The sequence below is a fragment of the Clytia hemisphaerica genome, unplaced genomic scaffold (genome assembly GCF_902728285.1).
Source record: "Clytia hemisphaerica strain Z4C2 unplaced genomic scaffold, Clytia hemisphaerica genome assembly, whole genome shotgun sequence".
Classification (NCBI taxonomy): Eukaryota; Metazoa; Cnidaria; class Hydrozoa; order Leptothecata; family Clytiidae; genus Clytia; species Clytia hemisphaerica.
Genome location: NW_027104191.1, coordinates 671,573 through 689,618, shown reverse-complemented (window position 1 = coordinate 689,618; position 18,046 = coordinate 671,573). Strand labels below are relative to the sequence as shown.

The 18,046-nt window shown below is 34.1% G+C and overlaps 1 protein-coding gene across 1 annotated transcript; it reads right to left on the bottom strand.

Moving 5' to 3' along the window:
- Positions 1–1,070: 1,070 nt before the first annotated feature.
- Positions 1,071–17,712, bottom strand: LOC136815069 (AP-3 complex subunit mu-1-like). Its single transcript, XM_067071512.1, has 17 exons — positions 17,537–17,712; positions 11,512–11,590; positions 9,877–9,982; positions 9,295–9,407; positions 8,864–8,985; positions 8,106–8,184; positions 7,426–7,506; positions 7,130–7,163; positions 6,899–6,978; positions 6,515–6,585; positions 5,896–6,001; positions 4,961–5,027; positions 4,618–4,664; positions 4,193–4,240; positions 3,079–3,129; positions 2,805–2,873; positions 1,071–2,154 (listed from the first exon to the last, which is right to left on the bottom strand). Exons 1-17 carry the CDS (start codon positions 17,569–17,571, stop codon positions 2,089–2,091), a joined length of 1,254 nt encoding a protein of 417 aa, XP_066927613.1. The 5' UTR covers positions 17,572–17,712; the 3' UTR covers positions 1,071–2,088.
- Between the last annotated feature and the right edge of the window lie 334 nt (positions 17,713–18,046).

The window sequence follows — 18,046 nt, the reverse complement described above, 5'->3', positions numbered from 1 at the left end:
TCAGCAGCAGAACAGATCCTCCGCCGTAACCAGGGGGGGTACAGACACAGGGTACTGACCCATAGCCAGGTGGTGGTGTCTATTTTTTCATTGCAAAAAAGTTAGTACCCGGTACTACTTTGGGGGTGGGGGTGTGTATTTTTCACTCTTCAAGCAAGTACAGGATACTATTTTCAATAAAAAAGTAGTTTGTTGTAATATTTTGACTTTTTTCAAATATTAATTTTTTTGATTTGAAATTTTTTTAATCGACAAATTTTTTTTACTCTTTTGAGAAATTTTTTGATTTTTTGAAGACAAAACTTCCAAAATGGTCAGGAAGTGTGTGATGAAAATCAAAGGACAAAAGCTTCTGACTCCATCATTGATAGTTTGCTTGAATTATCTGTCAATTTTCAGTCTGAAAAACTAACAATAGTACCCCTCTCTTGGACTAATCTGTAAAATTTAAGATTTTAGGGGTGGTGTCCCTATTTTTTACAGCAAAAATGAAGTAGTACCCGGTACTAAATATGGGTGGGTGGTAGTAAACAAAATTTTAGTAAAAAATCAAGTTACGACCCTATGGGTTAGTACCCTGCCTCTGTACCCCCCCCTGCCGTAACTGTACTAACAACTTTTGACGCTCTCTAAATTCGATTTTCAAGGGGTAATTGGCTTTTCATCAAATAAGGAAACATGGTATTGAAGAATAAAGCATCATTTAGAGGGCGTCACCTGCCTGTACTCGCTTCAACCCTCTGGATGTTTGGGGCTTTCCCCATTTTCAGGTTTCACTGCAAGCCTCTTTCATTCAGATTTTTAAGGCAAAAAACAACGCAAATTTCGGAAAAAATATTCACTTAAAACGAAAAAGTTTCTTTTCTTCATCTGCTTCATTAGAGAAACTATCAAAACTTATACTTTAATGGGATAAATCAACTCACAGCAATTAAATTTCGCGGGTTTGGGTATCATCTGCAAGATCAAGTTCCCGCGACATCTTAAAATTTCAAGGACTAGCTCAACTCAACCGCGAAATTTAATCCCCGCGAAAATTTATCACATTAAATTTACAAGAAAAGAGGATCTGGTTTTATGGCAATAAAGTATGCGTTGAATGTTTATTTCTTTGACCTCTCTATTTTACCACTAAATTAGAAATTACATTTTTTTTCTCTCGAAAAATTGATTTTCTAAGTAATGATTGAAAAAAATGAAAATAGTATACCGTTATTTACTTAGGTACTGTAATTGATCTATAAAAATTAAAACCGAGAAAAAATATAAAACGTTCCGAAGAATTTATTGGCTAAGCGGAGTAAAACGCAAGGTGGCGTGACTGAAACCCATAACATTCGCTTTAACACTTTCTTTGAAAAGAAGTTAAAATTTGAAAAAGTTAAAAAAGTTCTTTTTTAGATGAACAAAGCACTACTAACTGCCAATCGGGTGACCCGAAATTCAAGAGTTTGTATGACATGAACTGGCGAGTTTTGACTTATAAGCCCTACGAAGTTTGGAACTAAATTTTTATGTGAATCAAATCATTTTACTTTCGTCTATCATCTTCACAATAAAATAATATTGAGCCATCAAGCCCATGTACTAAGAGATCTGAACATCAAGAAACAAAAAGAAATTGCTATGGAATCCAGCTACTATCAGGTATACGAAAAAGAAACAAATAATCAAAAAAATAATTTAAAAAGTTTTACAAAATTCATTTTGAAAATAAGACAACTAAATCCATTAAAGATCTTTTATTGCACTAGCAATCCTACTTGGACCAATTTACTTGAGAAAGGGCAATTGCATGCTGAAAATCTATCACCGGAAAATGGGATATTTAGTTCCAAAAAAACAGAAGAAATATCATAAATATCAAGAATTGATAATAATCTTTCGAAAACGAAATCATTAAAAGTAGTCATATTGAAATTTCAGCATGCGAATATGGATTTCATTCAAGCATATCTCAGGTCGTTACAGCAGGTTGTTGAGCGTGCGTCACATGGTGTGTATATGTACATATTAATTTGTCTTCCATTAATTATAAAACTAAATCCATAATTGTCATAATTGATGTATAATAAGAGACTAAAAATATCAAGTCCGCACTTGAAACTTCCCAGCTTTTGTGACATATTTCACACCCTTGAACGGTTTGTAGCGCTAAAAGAAAAAGGAAGAGGTTGGTATACACGTTTTTTTATAAGAACAAACTATATAAGAAGATGAGGCTTCAATGACCAAAATATTAGGAAGTTAAGAACATTTCAAGGCATTGCAGACCCTAAGTCATCAAAATAAATAGAACAATTTTTTTAGAACAATCCTGGCTGGGTCTGAAACGGCTGAATTTTAAGACATTTTTATGACTAGAACATCTGAATTTTGCCCTTAAAAGAAAAACAGGATGAGAACAGTTTTAGGTTCAAAGTGCTGAAAAATCATTTAATTCTTATAAAAGAAGAGTGTAGTATCTGAGGAATTAAGTTTGAGTCTCGCAATTTTACAAAATTGCTCTTATAAGGCTTCTACATTCTTGCATATTTCCCAAAAAAATTATTACCATTCTGAAAAAGTAAAACACTTTCCAAAGAGCGCGGCCAAGAGAAATATGTATGATTTCAACCTCGTCCCCGTGTATTCCAGGCTTTATTTACGTTACTGATAGACGCCAATGCCAGGGTATTATCTAGCTCTATCAGTAAGCATAAAAAAGCTGGTAATACACAGGGAACGAGGTTGGTATGATTTTAGTATCTTTTTTTAACCAAACTTCCAACCTAGCTCAAGAGTAAGAAAGTTAGGACGCAAACCTCTCCATATACATCCAATCGGTTAACTTTGATTCCAGATATGGCAAATTGACCAATACGAAATTGCATCTATATAAGAGAAAATACCGAGAGAAAAAAATCACAAAAAAGCCAAGATAACTTGGAAAGATGATGGGTAACAGGGAAACGCACCTTGAAATCTAACGACAAGGAAAAAGTTTCACGACACCGACCAACCTTCTTTTGGAATTGTTTCTCGTTAGTAAAAACTTAGTAAACAATTAGTGAAGATAACAAAACTAGCGATTCTTACCGTTATAATTGGCATGTCTTCTGGTGGCGGTGCACCTGTTACTAATGATATCTGAAAAAAAAATAGAAATAAAAAGATAACATATTTTTCATAATAATATTTCATAATAATATCTTTCATTAGATCCTATCTAACTTGTAAAAAAATCAAATTTCGCGGAATTTAATTTCGCGATTTAACAATTTTGGTGTGTTTCGCGGAATTTAATTTCGCGAATTACGCCCAAATTCGCGAAATTAAATTCCGCGAAAATTTCTTCCGCGAAAATTTCTTCCGCAAAAATTTCTTCTCGCGAAAATTTCTTCCCTTAAGGTATCTATCTTGTAATGATGTAAAATAGCTTTAAGACAAGGTATTAGAGTACTTTTAAAGAAACTTTTGAGTTTGATTTTTTGAAAAAAAAACTGATTTTTGGACAATTTTTGGACATTCTGGTCTGTAAAATACACATCGATGGTCAGTTTTTATTGAAACTGTCAAATAATTTTTTTGAACATATTTTCTTGATGTGTGCAAAGTTTCATAATCATAATGCAAGTATTTCGAGCCCTTAAAGTACCCTACCCCACTAGCAAATCTAGACCCCCCATTAAAAGGCAGGTACGAACCTTTTATCACCTATTCAGCCTGAAAACCATCAAAAAATATAAACTAAAGGTATATAGGAAGCTAAAAACCATGGTTCACAAAGTCCCATTCAAGGTGGGATTTTGGCCATTTTTTCCTGGACTCAGTCATACTCAGTCAAAATTAATACAAAACCAATACAAAACCAAACATGTATTTTCAACCAACAATTAACTCAAATGACTTGAACACCGGGAACCAACAATTAACTCAAATGACTTAAACACCGGGAAGTGGGAACTTAGGGTGCTGAGTATATGTGGACGATAAGGACCTTCTCTCTAATTTTAAAGATTTTTAGGATAATTTTTCTTTCTAAGGTTGAAGAAATTTTTTCAAAAATGTCTCTCTAAGGGTCTCTTTTCCACTGAAATTTGATCTCTCTAAAGTTCATTTTTGGGAGGTCCCGTCCTCCTCGCTACCACGCTACCCTTATTCATCAAGGAGTCTGTTGTAAAATAAATTTGGCATTATAGTAAATACATACATTTCCCCTAAGAGTCGGTAAAGTTTTTTGTGCTTGTATTTTTCCAATCTGAAAAAGAGAAAGCAGAAATATGTCCATTAGTCCTGTAGATAAATACATATTTACGTGAGATATAAGAGTATAGATTCATGAAACTTTCAAAAACTTAATTCTTTGACCTTAAAATTCAAACAAAACTTTTAATATGGTTTTTTATTTTTTTGTTTTCAGACCATAAGTCCAAATCAGTTTGTCGAATAGTAGAGCGTCGTTTATGCGAGTATTTTGTTGACGGGGACTTTAAATTTCATCGAACAAGGGAGGTTATCGAATAGTAGAACGTCGAATTAGAGAGCGTCAACTGTATATAATTTTGAAGATGAGTTCCAAAAGAAGCTTTCGCAGATGTAACAAGTATTAGAAATATCACAAAAAGTAGTACATACATCCCAACGTAGTATCTTTTTCACTGGGTCAAATGATTGATTTCCAACTGTAAACAAAAAAACGAAAGTTCAAATGAAGTACATGAAACAACAGCTAACAGGAGGAGATAAACCATCTCTACAAATTACAGGGAAGGATGATATATATATTATAGTTCTCTTAAGGATTTTGATCTTCCGGACTTTTTTATATATTCGAGTATTTTTGTTATTGATAAAAATACATCAAATTATAAAAATACATCAAATTAAAAAAAGAAAACATTTCAAAAATGTAGTTGGTAATTTAGAATTGATCTGAATGATTTTAATATAAGAGAATGAGGAATCGTTTACAACTCACCTGAAGGTGTAAGATTACAATGTAAAACTTGTTGTGGCATTTGTATCGTTGCTACACATTGTTCGATCTGAAAAAAGGATATGGTGGTTTTATCAAAGAATTTAGTTGCCTAGTTATTTTTGCTCTCTACATTAAAGAAAGAAATTTTGGCGGTAAGAAAATTTAGCGGATTTGGTCAAAATTCGCAAAATTAAGTTCCTGGCAAATTTAATTTTTTTCGTCATCCGCCAAATTAAATTCCCGCCAAATTTAAGTTGATCTATTTATTCCCCCAAATGTTTGCTATTTCAGGTTTTTCCTTTTTTAATGATGTTTTTTGGACAAAAATGTTCTTCGTCCGCCAAATTAAATTCCTGCCAAATCCAATTTTTCAAGTTAACCACCAAATTAAATTCCCTCTAAAAAAACTTTTTCGGCCATCCGACAAATTAAATTCCCGCCAAAATTTCTTCCTCTAATGTAGTTTCATAACGGAAGGGGTATTATTTGATACAGACCCGGTAGATTTTTTTTAGCCAGTGGGGATAGAAAAAACGAACTGAAACTCAATGAGGATTGATATTCCGATATTCTTTTAGCTGTGGATTTCAGTTCTTCTGCTTTCCAAGTCAGGAAATTCAGTGGGGATGGAAGAAATTACACAATATTTTGCAGTGAGGATACGTTTATTTGATTATTTTCAATGGAGACAAAAATCGGAGGACAGTTTTCCACCGGGGACGGTATTTTGGCCAAATCTTCCAGTGGGAAGGGGACCCAGCGGTTCTGTGAGAAGGTGTTGTATTTGAGAAAAGAAATGAGAAATTCCTTAGATTCAGGGACAATAGAATCTTGGTCAAATATACTTGAGACAACTTGCTAATTTTGAGTATTATTGAAGAATTTGAAGACCCAGAAATAACAACTTTCAAGACAAAAATAAAAGTTTTGCTTACTGTTTTCCCTAAATTAGCTTTTTGTCCTATAGTTAAATCGAAACGTCCACTGCTCCCAGAGATGAATGAAATTTGTGGCTTGACGTATATTGGCAGTTGGATCATTCTAAAAATCAAGAATTGAACATATTTCGGCAAAATTGTTACCTTTTCCCGTATAGAGGTGCTTGTTAGGCAATAATTGTGTACTGATTTCTCTATCATACGAGAGCGGCCCTTAGGTAAGATCCCTCAAAATGAAGGTTCGATTTTTTTGATTCGAAATTAAGGGGCTCATCATATGGAGGCCACTCAATTTATTTTTCCTAGAATAGTTTTGATGATGTAGCACCGCTAGACGTTAATCTTTTAATACTGCAATGGCTTCTTTGCAGGTATCACTTTCGAAAATCCCGATCAAAGATGGTGGATTATAAGCTTGGTCCAGGATATATAAAGGTCAATGATTTTGACGATTGAAGAAATTAAAAACAGATCAAGTGGCGTCAAAAAAAGATTCGATGCCATTCAGTTGGGCTGCTGGTTCACCTCCCATATGAGCACAATTAAATTTCATCTTTAAACAGCTAACTGGCCAGCCAACAGCCAGCAACCCGTAATTATAATTAAATGCACTTGCCCTCCAGATAAATGATATGATAACAATTTATAAGAGCCGTCTGGTGGCATGAACGATAATACTTTCTCATTCTGAAGAAAAGAAAAATTATGAAAATATTAAAGCTGCTCTGACCCTAAAAAATAAACATTGCCATATAAAACAAATCTAGTGAGGATCTTTCTTAAAGGACATCATTGACGCATCTTCACAGCATTTTTTTAATCCAAAGAAAGGTCAACGTCCACTCCGCATGGAAAAATTCTGCTTTGTCAGCATAAAAGGTGCGTCAACTTTCTATAGTATAAAAAGAAAGTACTTGATGATCTTATCTTCTCTCAAATCAATACTTCTTCAGAACTTTAGCTTAGCAAAGTAGTATTTGAAGTTGAAAGTAGACCATACCTCCCAGCGTTTCAACCTGACACATGGATGAAAACTAACATCTTCTAGTAACCGTGGGTTTATAAATGATAGACATAAATCTAAAAGGAAAAAAATATCTTGTTTGAAAGGATTCATGACACTATAAGGCAAAAGGAATTCAAAACAGCAACTGATAATTCAAAGATGGTTTTGATTTAGGCAATTTAATATAAAAAGTAACGCATAAGTTGGCAAGATTGAAAAACCTACCTGGCATCCCTGACAGCCTACAATAACTTTCGATCTAAAAAAAATCATGTTATTAAGTACAGCAGCTATAAAGTTTTAAAAAGATATCGATTCCCAAACATCTTTCATTCTTTAATTAGGCCTATTGGAAAAATCCCCCATGAGTCATTTGAAAAAAATTATTTCTTTCTGGAGATTTTTTGAACCAATAAAAAAGCACGTGCATCTAGACGTAAAACTGGTTCTGATCTTTGGATTAAAAGGTATTTTTCCATTTTCAGACAATTTAATAAGTAATGATCCAGAAGCAAGCTTACCTGCCCTTGAATTTCAATATTTATGAGTTGTCCTTGTTTGTCAATAATACAATCTATTTCTTCTATCAAATCAAAATATATCTGAAGGAAAAGAGTAGAATAAATTATGATCGGATCATTGACAGGCAACATTCTTAAAATACACAGGTTGCAAAATGAAAGACAAATCAAGCTTTTACTTGAAATTTTTATGTGCTTGTTAAATGACATTTATTTCTGATTGGTTCAAATTTATAGACACAAATAAAATTATCAGCTGTAAGTTGTAAAGCAAGTAACATGGGAATAAAATCACGTGAACTTTTTTTGAGTATTCGCATGTTTTGACTATTTGCCAAGTCTCCATTAATCAAAATCCTTTTGAAGGGTTGATATTTTTCATCATCTTTCTTCATTTATCATGACTTTCATAGCATTTTTTTAAGTCAAAGGAGAAAAAGAAATGCTTTACTGAATGTCCTTTAAGATAGGAATTCATGATATTCATGATGTAATCTTTTATACGGAAGCACACAAAATAATCCGAAACTAGTGGCAAAATTTGCCACTAGTCTTTTGTTATGTTGCCACTAGTTCCGGGTTATCTCGGGTGCTTCCGTATAAAAGATTACATCATGAATATCATGAATTGGATGTAAGTCAAAATAAGAAAACTACACTTTGAAATCTACAAAACATACCTCGTTATTAGCATATTTGACACCAGCCCTTCTCCAGGGAACGTTCGATAGTGATCCAGTTGGTAACTCTGAACTCATACTAAAGACAAGACGAAATTGTATGAAAAATGTCTTCATAGAATTATTATGATTAATATCTGTGGTCGCATGCCCAAACCTTCCGTTAGTGTAGTAGTTAGTGTATTCCAACACACTAGCAATGTGGAGATGGATTTCTCCCAATTCACTGTCTCTGACCAGTCAGTAGACAAGAATTCACTTCCAGCTCTACAGAGTGGCAATTGAGTCCTCGGTTTCCACATGGACCCGTAGCTCAATGGTAGAGCAATGCCCGCGAATGGCATGGTTGTGAGTTCAAGTCTCGCCGGATCCGTTGGTTTTCCAACAGTTCTGGGGACTGGTCAGAAGAGAACATGAGAGCGACTGTATTCACTTCATTGTAATCTTCATAGAAGAAATAAAAACGTTTCTACACAGTTAAAAGAGGCCCAAAGCTGTTAGCTTGATGGCATGGTTCAGGCTTTTTTCTTACACAATGCGTGGTTCCAATTTTTTTGGCCTGATAAACAAAGATTTTATGAATTACTTGAGCTCTATCATAATATTTTAGCACTTTTCCTGATTGTGACAGGCATGGCGTTGAAATAAATTGTGCCGCTGGCGAACCTCAGTTATAATAATGCATCAAATAATGTATCAAAAATAAAAATATCAAAACAATCTCTAAAAAAGATAAATCAAAATACTGTAGCCCTTACTTCGTTTTGCCAGTAACAGTATTGACAACTTTATTGATGATATTTGGTGGTTTAATCAATTCTTTTAGAATATTACTTTCTGTTGCCAGTGGAAATCCATTATCCAACATTTCTTCAAGCAACTGGAAGATAATAAAATAAAATTAGGTTGAAATACTAAAATTGAACATTAAACGTTTACAAAAGGAATATTTCAAAAGCACTTTAATAAACACTTTTTAGAAAACCGCCAGCTTTAATAATTTCAATAAAGACAAATCAAATCTTGTTTTGGTTTGAGTTCTTCCAAATAAAATAGTAGAAGATGGACATTCTCATTCCGCAAAACAAAGGAATTTCTAACAGAGAGATTTGAGGTAAACATAGATAATATGGTTTCATAGACATTATAGTCTATCAGCTCTGGAGTGTTTTGTTGATGTAAAAAATACCTCATAAACTACAACGATTTGGTCCATGATGATTTGTTCATTGCAATCATTGAAGTAATCAACAAATGTATCAAATACTTTGTGTAAAAATTCAATAACAAACAGTGGTGGTACTAAAACAAAAAAAATGAAATTACATAAAATTAGGTAAATTGTAAATCAATTTCTCTATTTCAAGCTTTACAATTATTTAACACAAGGCCCAATTTTGGCCAAAGTCTTAGGGCAAATTGCTGAATTAAAGATCCAAAAAAATTGGTTAATAATAAAAAATAAAGCAAAGAATTCAAATTTTTCGTTCAACTCATTTGGAATGGCATCTCCCTGATCCCTCTCTGATCCATAATTTCAAATTTTAAATATAAACTCCCTAGCTAAGAAAAAATCTCAATTTAGAACAATTTAGAAACCATTTAGAGCCTGAAAATAATGGAAAAACGAGAACAACAAATTGATTCACACCCAGTCACACCAAACCTTTGGCAACTGTAGAAATGTGATAGAATAATAACCACATTAAAAGTCTTAACCCTAAGAGAGAATATATTATTTATATAATATTTTTCAGATGTATTTTCATACCTTCTGATTGTGCCACAGAGACAAAGTATACTTCATTTCTGTATATTTGAATAAGATAGTGATGGGGAGTAGCAATCACAGGTGGAATGTCATGTGGGTCGGTTGTCTAAAAACAAAATGTATTATATATTCAGACGGCTGGAGATTCCCAAACTGCAAACAGCAGTCACATAATTATATGAATTCGATATATTTGCCATGTCAAGTTAAATAAAAAAAACAACATTTGTTAAAAATTGAAGCAGAAGCTTTTCGGTCTTATGCCATCATCAGTGCTATAGATACCGGGTGCGCCACAAAAAAGTTTCTCTCTTTGAAACTAATTTTCTCGAAATCTAAAAATTTTAAAAGAACCATTTCTATTTCATTGGAAAGAAGAAAGATAGACTTAAATTTTGATGGATCATTTTATTAAATTCGATTCAGTAAATCAAAAGTTATGTTCAATTGAATAGAAAAGTTACTTTCGAAAAGTGCTGAAAAACGTTAAAAATCGACCTATCAAATCAAACAGAAGCATCATTACATGATACATCAGTTTTTTCGTTTCAGTCATTAAAAATGATAATTAGCTGTCTAGATGACCTTGTGTTGTATAAAGGAAGCTTGAATTTCAATGAAATGAAGAAAATTCATCAAAAAAGGCAAACAAATCTGGTAAAATTCATGAAAATACATCAAATACGGGTTTCGAGGTAGATCCAGCCTTACATAGACTTTATCCAGTCTAGAACCAATAATATGAGGAAAATTTCGGTAAAAGTAAATTAAAGTGATTTTGTTGAAGATTTTAAACCCTCTCGACCCTTCAGTTTCAAAATTTATGTGATTAGTTACTGAAAAATGATCTTTATCATGTAAAGGCTATTGTGATTGCCAATTTAAAAATAAAAATTTGATAGGTCGATTTTTAACGATTTCGAGCACTTTCTGAAAGTAACTTTTTCATTCAATTGAGCATAACTTTTGATCCAATTAATCGAATTTAATAAGTGACCCATCAAAATTTAAGTCTATCTTTCTTCTTTTCAATGAAATGGGAATGGTTCTTTTAAAATCTTTAGATTTCGAAAAAATTGGTTTCAAAGAGAGAAACTTTTTTGTGGCGCACCCGGTAGTAAAATTAGAAATCAAAAAAGTTACAAATTTATCAGTCTAAAAACAATTAAAAGCTGTTAAAAAGTCAATAAAAGAAAGTCGTTAAAAATATCTATGTTACACCATCTCGAAATAAAATTAGCCGTTTTGAATCTGATTGGTCATTAAGAATGGGTCTCTTGAGGGCAATGAGAGCAGCCTCTAAGTTTTTGCGTAATCTTGTGTTCCCAGGTGCATTTAATATTACTTTCCATTGGAACTCATGGTCAGGGTGGTTTAACAGGTGTTTGGCTGGTTCAGAGTTATGTGCAATATTGTTATGCTCTGACCATCTAGTTTCCACATTGCGGTTTGTTTCACCAATGTAATTCATACCACACGAGCATAATTATATCTTATTCCTAAAAATTTGACTTAGGAAAAGAATTTTTACCATTTAAAAGAAATCTACAGGAAAAATATCTAAAATTATCACTGAAATGTATCTCCCTTTGAATTGCGACATGAATAAAAACTTGCTGAAGTTTATTTTCTTACCTTTCTCTGAGCTTCAAAGAAATAATCACATATGGTACGAGGGACAACACTTTTCCAATGCTTTTCCAGAAATATATCTCTAAAGTAATCAGAAATTATATCAAGTTAGAATGTTTCCATCAGAATTCTGATAAAGTTTCTTTCTCTATCACTATTTTCAACTAAATATTAATTTTAATGTTTTTTACTTTTGTTGTGTAATTCCAAGGATTTGTCTTTGAAAAAAACAGTGAGTTTAATGGATAAAGCTGGCAATTGAGACTCTGAATCTAGGAGAAAAGGCCATTATTTTAGCCTTAAAATAGTCAAAACTATTTTGAATAACATCTTAAAAACAAGGATATCTTTCAAATTTTAAAGGGCATGATTTGTTACAACTACTCCCTGAGTGAAAAAATGCTAACGCCAGCATAGACAAAACTAGACATTAAAACAAAGATTACCCTGACTTGTTGTATGTGCCAATCAAAATGTTTCATGCAATAACATTAATTGTAATTCATTTCTTATTACTTTTTGCATAGTATATAACGTTTACCCAGGTTCACCCTGTAACTTTCAGTAGTAGACCTATAATATGACTTTTGCTGCTTTTAGTTTAAGAGTAACATTGCACTGTTATGCCACTGAAGTTAAGCATGTAATTAGGAGGACTTCCTCCCAGGGGGAGGCAAAATTGGATTCAGGGATGGGCCGCTGGTCAGGGTCCCAAATTTACAAATTTTCAAGATGTGCATCTGACAGGGTTGACTTTTGGTATTTTTGCCAATTTTCTGGGTGGAAATTAGAAACTCTTTAAATTTTTTTTCTACTTTTAGTCATTTTGGCCACTTGGTAAAATGGGAAACTTTTTTATTTTTCTTTCCAAAATTACCAAATAATTCAAGTCTGAGAGGGTCTATTTTTCAAACTCCAGTGGCACCTCCTCGTTGACAGTCAAGGTCAGCACCCCTTGGGACTTCCTAGACTGACTGATTTTGTAAAATCTGGAAAATTAATGTTTTGTGAGTAATATTTATAGTTTTTATCTGGTTTTTATTTCCATTGAAAAAAATCTATCATCATAAATTTTGTCAATTTACAGAATAGTTTACTGACAAGAAATATGCAACTTTCTTTTTTTTCGGTTGTACTTCATTATAAAAATATAATGAAGATAATGGGTTTGATGGATATGCAAGTTTCCCTCCACTGATGCAAGTTTCCCTCCACTGATGCAACTCACCCGACCTCACAGTATATATGCGTTACCAGTGATAATTTGTGTTAAATACTCCTTTCCCGTAATTAGCTAAACAGATGCGCACGCATTATTTTGATGCTCTTCATGGTCTCTGGAGGTAAACAAACCCGTTTGCTTGCTTTTCCTTAGGGGGAAGTTGGTTTGTTTAGCTCTTCTTAAGTTCCGTTGTTCAAAATCCCCTCAAATTTTAGTATGTTCTTTCTATACATACTGATATATACCCTGAAAACTTTTTGCCAAAAAAAGATCGCTATCAAAAGTTATAAGCTGAAAACCCATTTTCCCTAACCCCTTGCAGGCAAAAACGTGTTTGTTTACCTCACAAACAATTTTATAAACAACGGTAGAGCACACATTTTTTCCGGGAAGTTTGAATTATGGGAAAGGGACATGTTCATAAAAAAAGGCAAGTTTTTGAGTTTTTTGTGACATTTCATTACAATAGAACAAACTGGGTAATATTGTAACATGTTACTTCTTTAGCCAATATCTTTAGTTTAACGATGTGCAATTCCCGCAAATAACAACAGCGGGTAGTTGACACACTAAAGTTTCATTTCCAAACCTTGCTTTAATTATTTTCACCTGAAATAAAAATCTTTTTTAGCCATTTTCGGCAAAATAACCTAAAAACCTAAATTCTTTCAATTCTAGTACTCCTAAGGCACCTGTGTTACCTTTTTAGCCCAGAAATTTTATTGATCTAGAAGCTATTTTGAAGATTTTATTAACAAAAAACGATTTTTTCATATTTTTTGAATGTCACAGGGCTTGCCTTTTTTTATGAACTCATAGTGTGCAGAGGGGTCTGAACCCCCCCATTAATATTTCATCCCCCTATAAAGGTATCCCCCCTATTTTTAAAATTTTTTGATCCCGCACCATTTACAGGGGTAAATCAGATAAGTCAAAATTATGTGATATTAAATTTTATTGACTTAAATCAAAATATAACATAAAAAAAAAATTTTTAACCAAAAAGTTACTATCCCCCCCATTTTTATTTGATCCCCCCCTATAAGCTCAAACCCCCCATTTTAACTGGAAAATTGCCCATCCCCCCCTATAAAGCCTTCCTTGAAAACTCGGATCCCCCCCCTTAAAAAAAGGGGGGGTTCATACTATGTGAACATGTCCAAAGGTGTATTTGACAAAAAGTTTGCTCTTCTTCCTACCAGAAGGATATCTTTGGCATTAAATGGTATTTAATGTTGTGGTACTATTAAACGTGAATTGAAACAAATTTTAAGCTTTAAAACACCATCAGCTCAAAAACACATGCCATCACGTAATGGGACATTGTTTTTTCCACAAAATAGCTATGAAATTTTTCAATAAGCTGTGAAATTTTTCAATAAGCTGTGAAATTTTATTGAGCGCCAAGTTTTGGATTTCAAAAGTTCAGGTACATATAACAATAACTTGAAAAAAATTTGGGAGTCAGTTGAAAAATATTTTTTCAATTTTTTTTTCCAAAAATTTGTTTTTGATTAAAAAGATAATGTCAACTGTTCTAACTCAATACAAAACATGAGACGACAATTCGGCCATCATTTCACAGAACCTCCAAAGTCATTTGATTTGAGTTAATGAACGATGTTTCAAAAAATACATGATTTCTCTTTCGCACCGAGTAGGCTTTTAAATCGAAATATATAAAAAATCTGTAGTGGAACACACGCAAATGTCTGGAACGAAGAAGACCAAATGAGTGGCAAAACGATGGAGCGTTTGACCTCACTCGAGCGGCAAGTTACACACTCATTATTTGTTAATCCCATCGGGCCATAAGCGGTTAGGCAGCAGGCATTCTCTAATTCTCCAATCGGCGCCCGGTCATTTTGAATGAAAACAAAAAAGTTAAAAAGGACGCGCTATCAGTGAAAGTTATCGTGACATGTTATGACAGAAAGTATAATTGATATAATTGATAACTTGGAGTTATCCAAACGAATTTGTTGTCAAAGAGATTTAACAGTAAGTAAAAATACAGGCCAGATATCAACAGTCCCATGTTTCGACCAATCGTCCCAAGTTAGAGCAGTTGACGGTAACTTTTACAAGTAAGGATGCTAATTTTTTTAATATCAAGGTTTGTTATGAACCGTTTAGAGCTATATAAACTGGATGATGTTTGGCGGCAGCCTGAAATTTTCATTCACACAAATGCTTGAATGTTTTTTTTGCTCTTTCCCTCTTAGCCTGGAAATCCAAGCGCTCGTAATCTTAGAAAAAACAAAAAATACCTCACCTCACAAAGTTCTAAGATAATAGAGCTTGGTGCATGTAGATTAGTCTGACACAGAATGTTATAAACAGTCTATGTGTGAACCCTTGTTGACAGACTTTCTGAACTTTGGAAACCCAGGCAAACACACATGATCCAACTTACCATAAAAATTCTTTCACAAGCTCTAAAGACTTTCAAAACTACTAAAAACCACATCAAAACATCAGCCACAACATGTATTTAGACTTCCAGCCAACAGCCATTTTGTTTATAAATGAATCTATGTTTTCATTTTCATTTGTTTTTCTTTTTTCTGCAGAGTCAGCTTTTTCCATAAATTATATGCGTGCGCATCAAAAGGATCAAAATGCGCGCAAAAATAGACCTTTTTTTTAAAAAGGCCATCTTTAAAAAAAGGTCTTATACAGTGTAGACCTAAAGCTCTAAAGCAGCATCTAATAACATGAAAACCAGAATATGATTCTTCAATGGGAATCAAAACTATAAAGTGCCCTTACAAACATCAATTTGTCAGATCTAACAAAATTAATAACCGCACTGTCATCATTGACAATAAAAGAAACAATTTTCTGTCAAGAGCCTTGTAAACATTCCAACAACTTCCATCGAAATGATCTATCACAGCTCAGTCTACCATTTTTAGCGCGATCCGAGGATTGAGCCGAGAACGCTCCGCGAACTCCTGCGCGGGTGACAAACTTCAATCTGTCAATCATTTTCTCAAGCGAAGAGTATGCGAAGCGATTCTAGCTTTACGATAGTGCCGTGGGTCATCAATGGATAGTATTCAATTATCATTATCCCTTTATTTTCATTCCTAGAACTTTTGCAAAAAAAAGGAAAAATAGAAAAGTTGTATTTTTTACTGCTCTATTCACATACTGAATTTGAAAGATCTTCTATGTGGGGTTTTTTTGCAAACTTCAAAAAACTGATTTTTGTCCCGCCTTTGCGGGACTTTGGCTTAAGTGCTTGAGTGCAGCATAGGGTACAAAGTCCAAATATGCTTTTCCCATAATTTTTGTATGAACAGTTAGATCTATACTGTTATACTGCTAAAGGGGGTCATCGAAAAAATGCTCTGTTCGCGTCGCAACGGGTGTTAAAAATGCATGCAGGCGGTCAAAAACATTCGTTTTTTTTATCACGCCAGTAACTCAGGGGCGGGTGGTAACGCGAGCAAAACAATTTTTTGATGGTCGTCAGAGCAATTGAGAAAAAAGCTATACTTTAAAAGAACAAATTGCTTTTCCGAGATTTTTTTCCGCATCTCCGCAACGGAAAATCAGCGGAAAATTTGACGCGGGTTGGTGACGCGAACCAGTTTTCAGAAGGCGGCGTAGCCGCCTCCGAGATGATTTTAGATTTTTAAAATGCTGCCCCTGAGATAGTGCTGTGAGCCGAGGGCGGAAAAAGGGCGCGACAGGCGCGAAATTTTTAGGGGTATTTATGCGAAATTTATTATCTTTGTTTTGGTACCGCGATTGAGATGTTCAATAGACCCCTTTCATGTGACGTCACATGTTTACATCGGCTCGTTATGACCCGCAAAACGGCCCGACTTTCAGAGGCAAAAAAGACAACAACATTAGCTGGAGGCACGCAGTTTATGTCAATTTTCTCAGGATCTAGAAGGAATTTTGAATAGAAATTTTAGTATGTTATCTAATAACTATATAGGATTCTTATACTAAAATTTCATGAAATTCTGATGAAGAGATTTTGAATAATAAAATCAAAACTACCTTTTTCCAGCAAGCGCTTCGTCTTTTCTGCCTCTGAAAAACCGTAACTATTTTGGCACATGCGCATACAAACGCGAAAATTCAAAACATTGCAACGGGTCTATAGTGTTGAGGGCGTTATTTTTCAGGGCGGAAAGCCGCGTTTTATTAAACAGGGCGGTCGACTGGGCATAATCTTGTCAAAATCATTTTCGGAACAGCTTGGAAGAAAAAGATGGCGAATGTTGGCGGTGGTTTGTAGATGCTGACCTTGGCCCTGGAATCTTGTACTTTCTACCCTTGGTAAGAAGCATTTCTACCCCTGCCCTTCGGAAAAGGAAAGGTGCTGCCCCCGAGATCTCGACGAAATCTGCCATGATCTGAAAACTGGGACGCGAATAGAACAATTTTTCGATGACCGCCTAAGTCATACGCTGAAAGTTGGCCAATCAGGTCGAACCTGCAGTGCAGGGAAAAATCTCCCTGCAGGTGAGTTACCTGCGCCAAGCATTTTAAACAAGCAGCAAAAATATCATAAACTAGACTTTGGAAAAAGTTTTTAACGCTTGGATTCCCACAGGCTATTTCCCCCTAAAGCAAAGAAGAGCAGACACACCGTCTTTGACACGTTAAATGAAATATTATATACCTTATATTTTAGCTCAAAATATGTAAGAGGTGGAGAGAGCGCTATAACATCCATGAATACTATGATTGGATGAAATGAAAATTTTAAAACACACCTCACAACAAAATTATTGCAGACTTAGCAACAGAGAAATAGAGTGGGGAAAAGACCAAACTTACCCAGTGTTATTGATAAGGAATAGACTATGAATCATTTTGAAGCCAGATGATTTGATTTCAGCTTAGAGTTTTGATATATTTTGGTATAAAAACTGCAAATTATTCATTTCATGTGCCTCTTCTCGTCCGCCATCTTGGAAATTTGTAAAAATATGTAAATCGAGGTCACCGCTCCGGCATACGAACTTTGTTTTGATGATGTCATAAATCCCATAACCTTGCGACACACCTTTCCTGGCGCTACAGGGACGTATTTCGATTGCGTGGCCGTATTTTCGAGTTACGAGTAATAGTTTTCACAAAAATCGATAGCTCAATTTATTTGGCATCGTCAAAGTTTCTCAGAAGCTTTTCTGGTCTTTTGAGAGCGATATCACAATCTTTTTTTTTGTCTCAATTACTATATTGAAGTCGTAACTAAAACTCTATCATTTGAATAAGTCATACGAGCATGCATTATGGAGGATAGGGAGGGTTTGCAGGGGTTCAAAATACCGTTTTCCTGTCAAA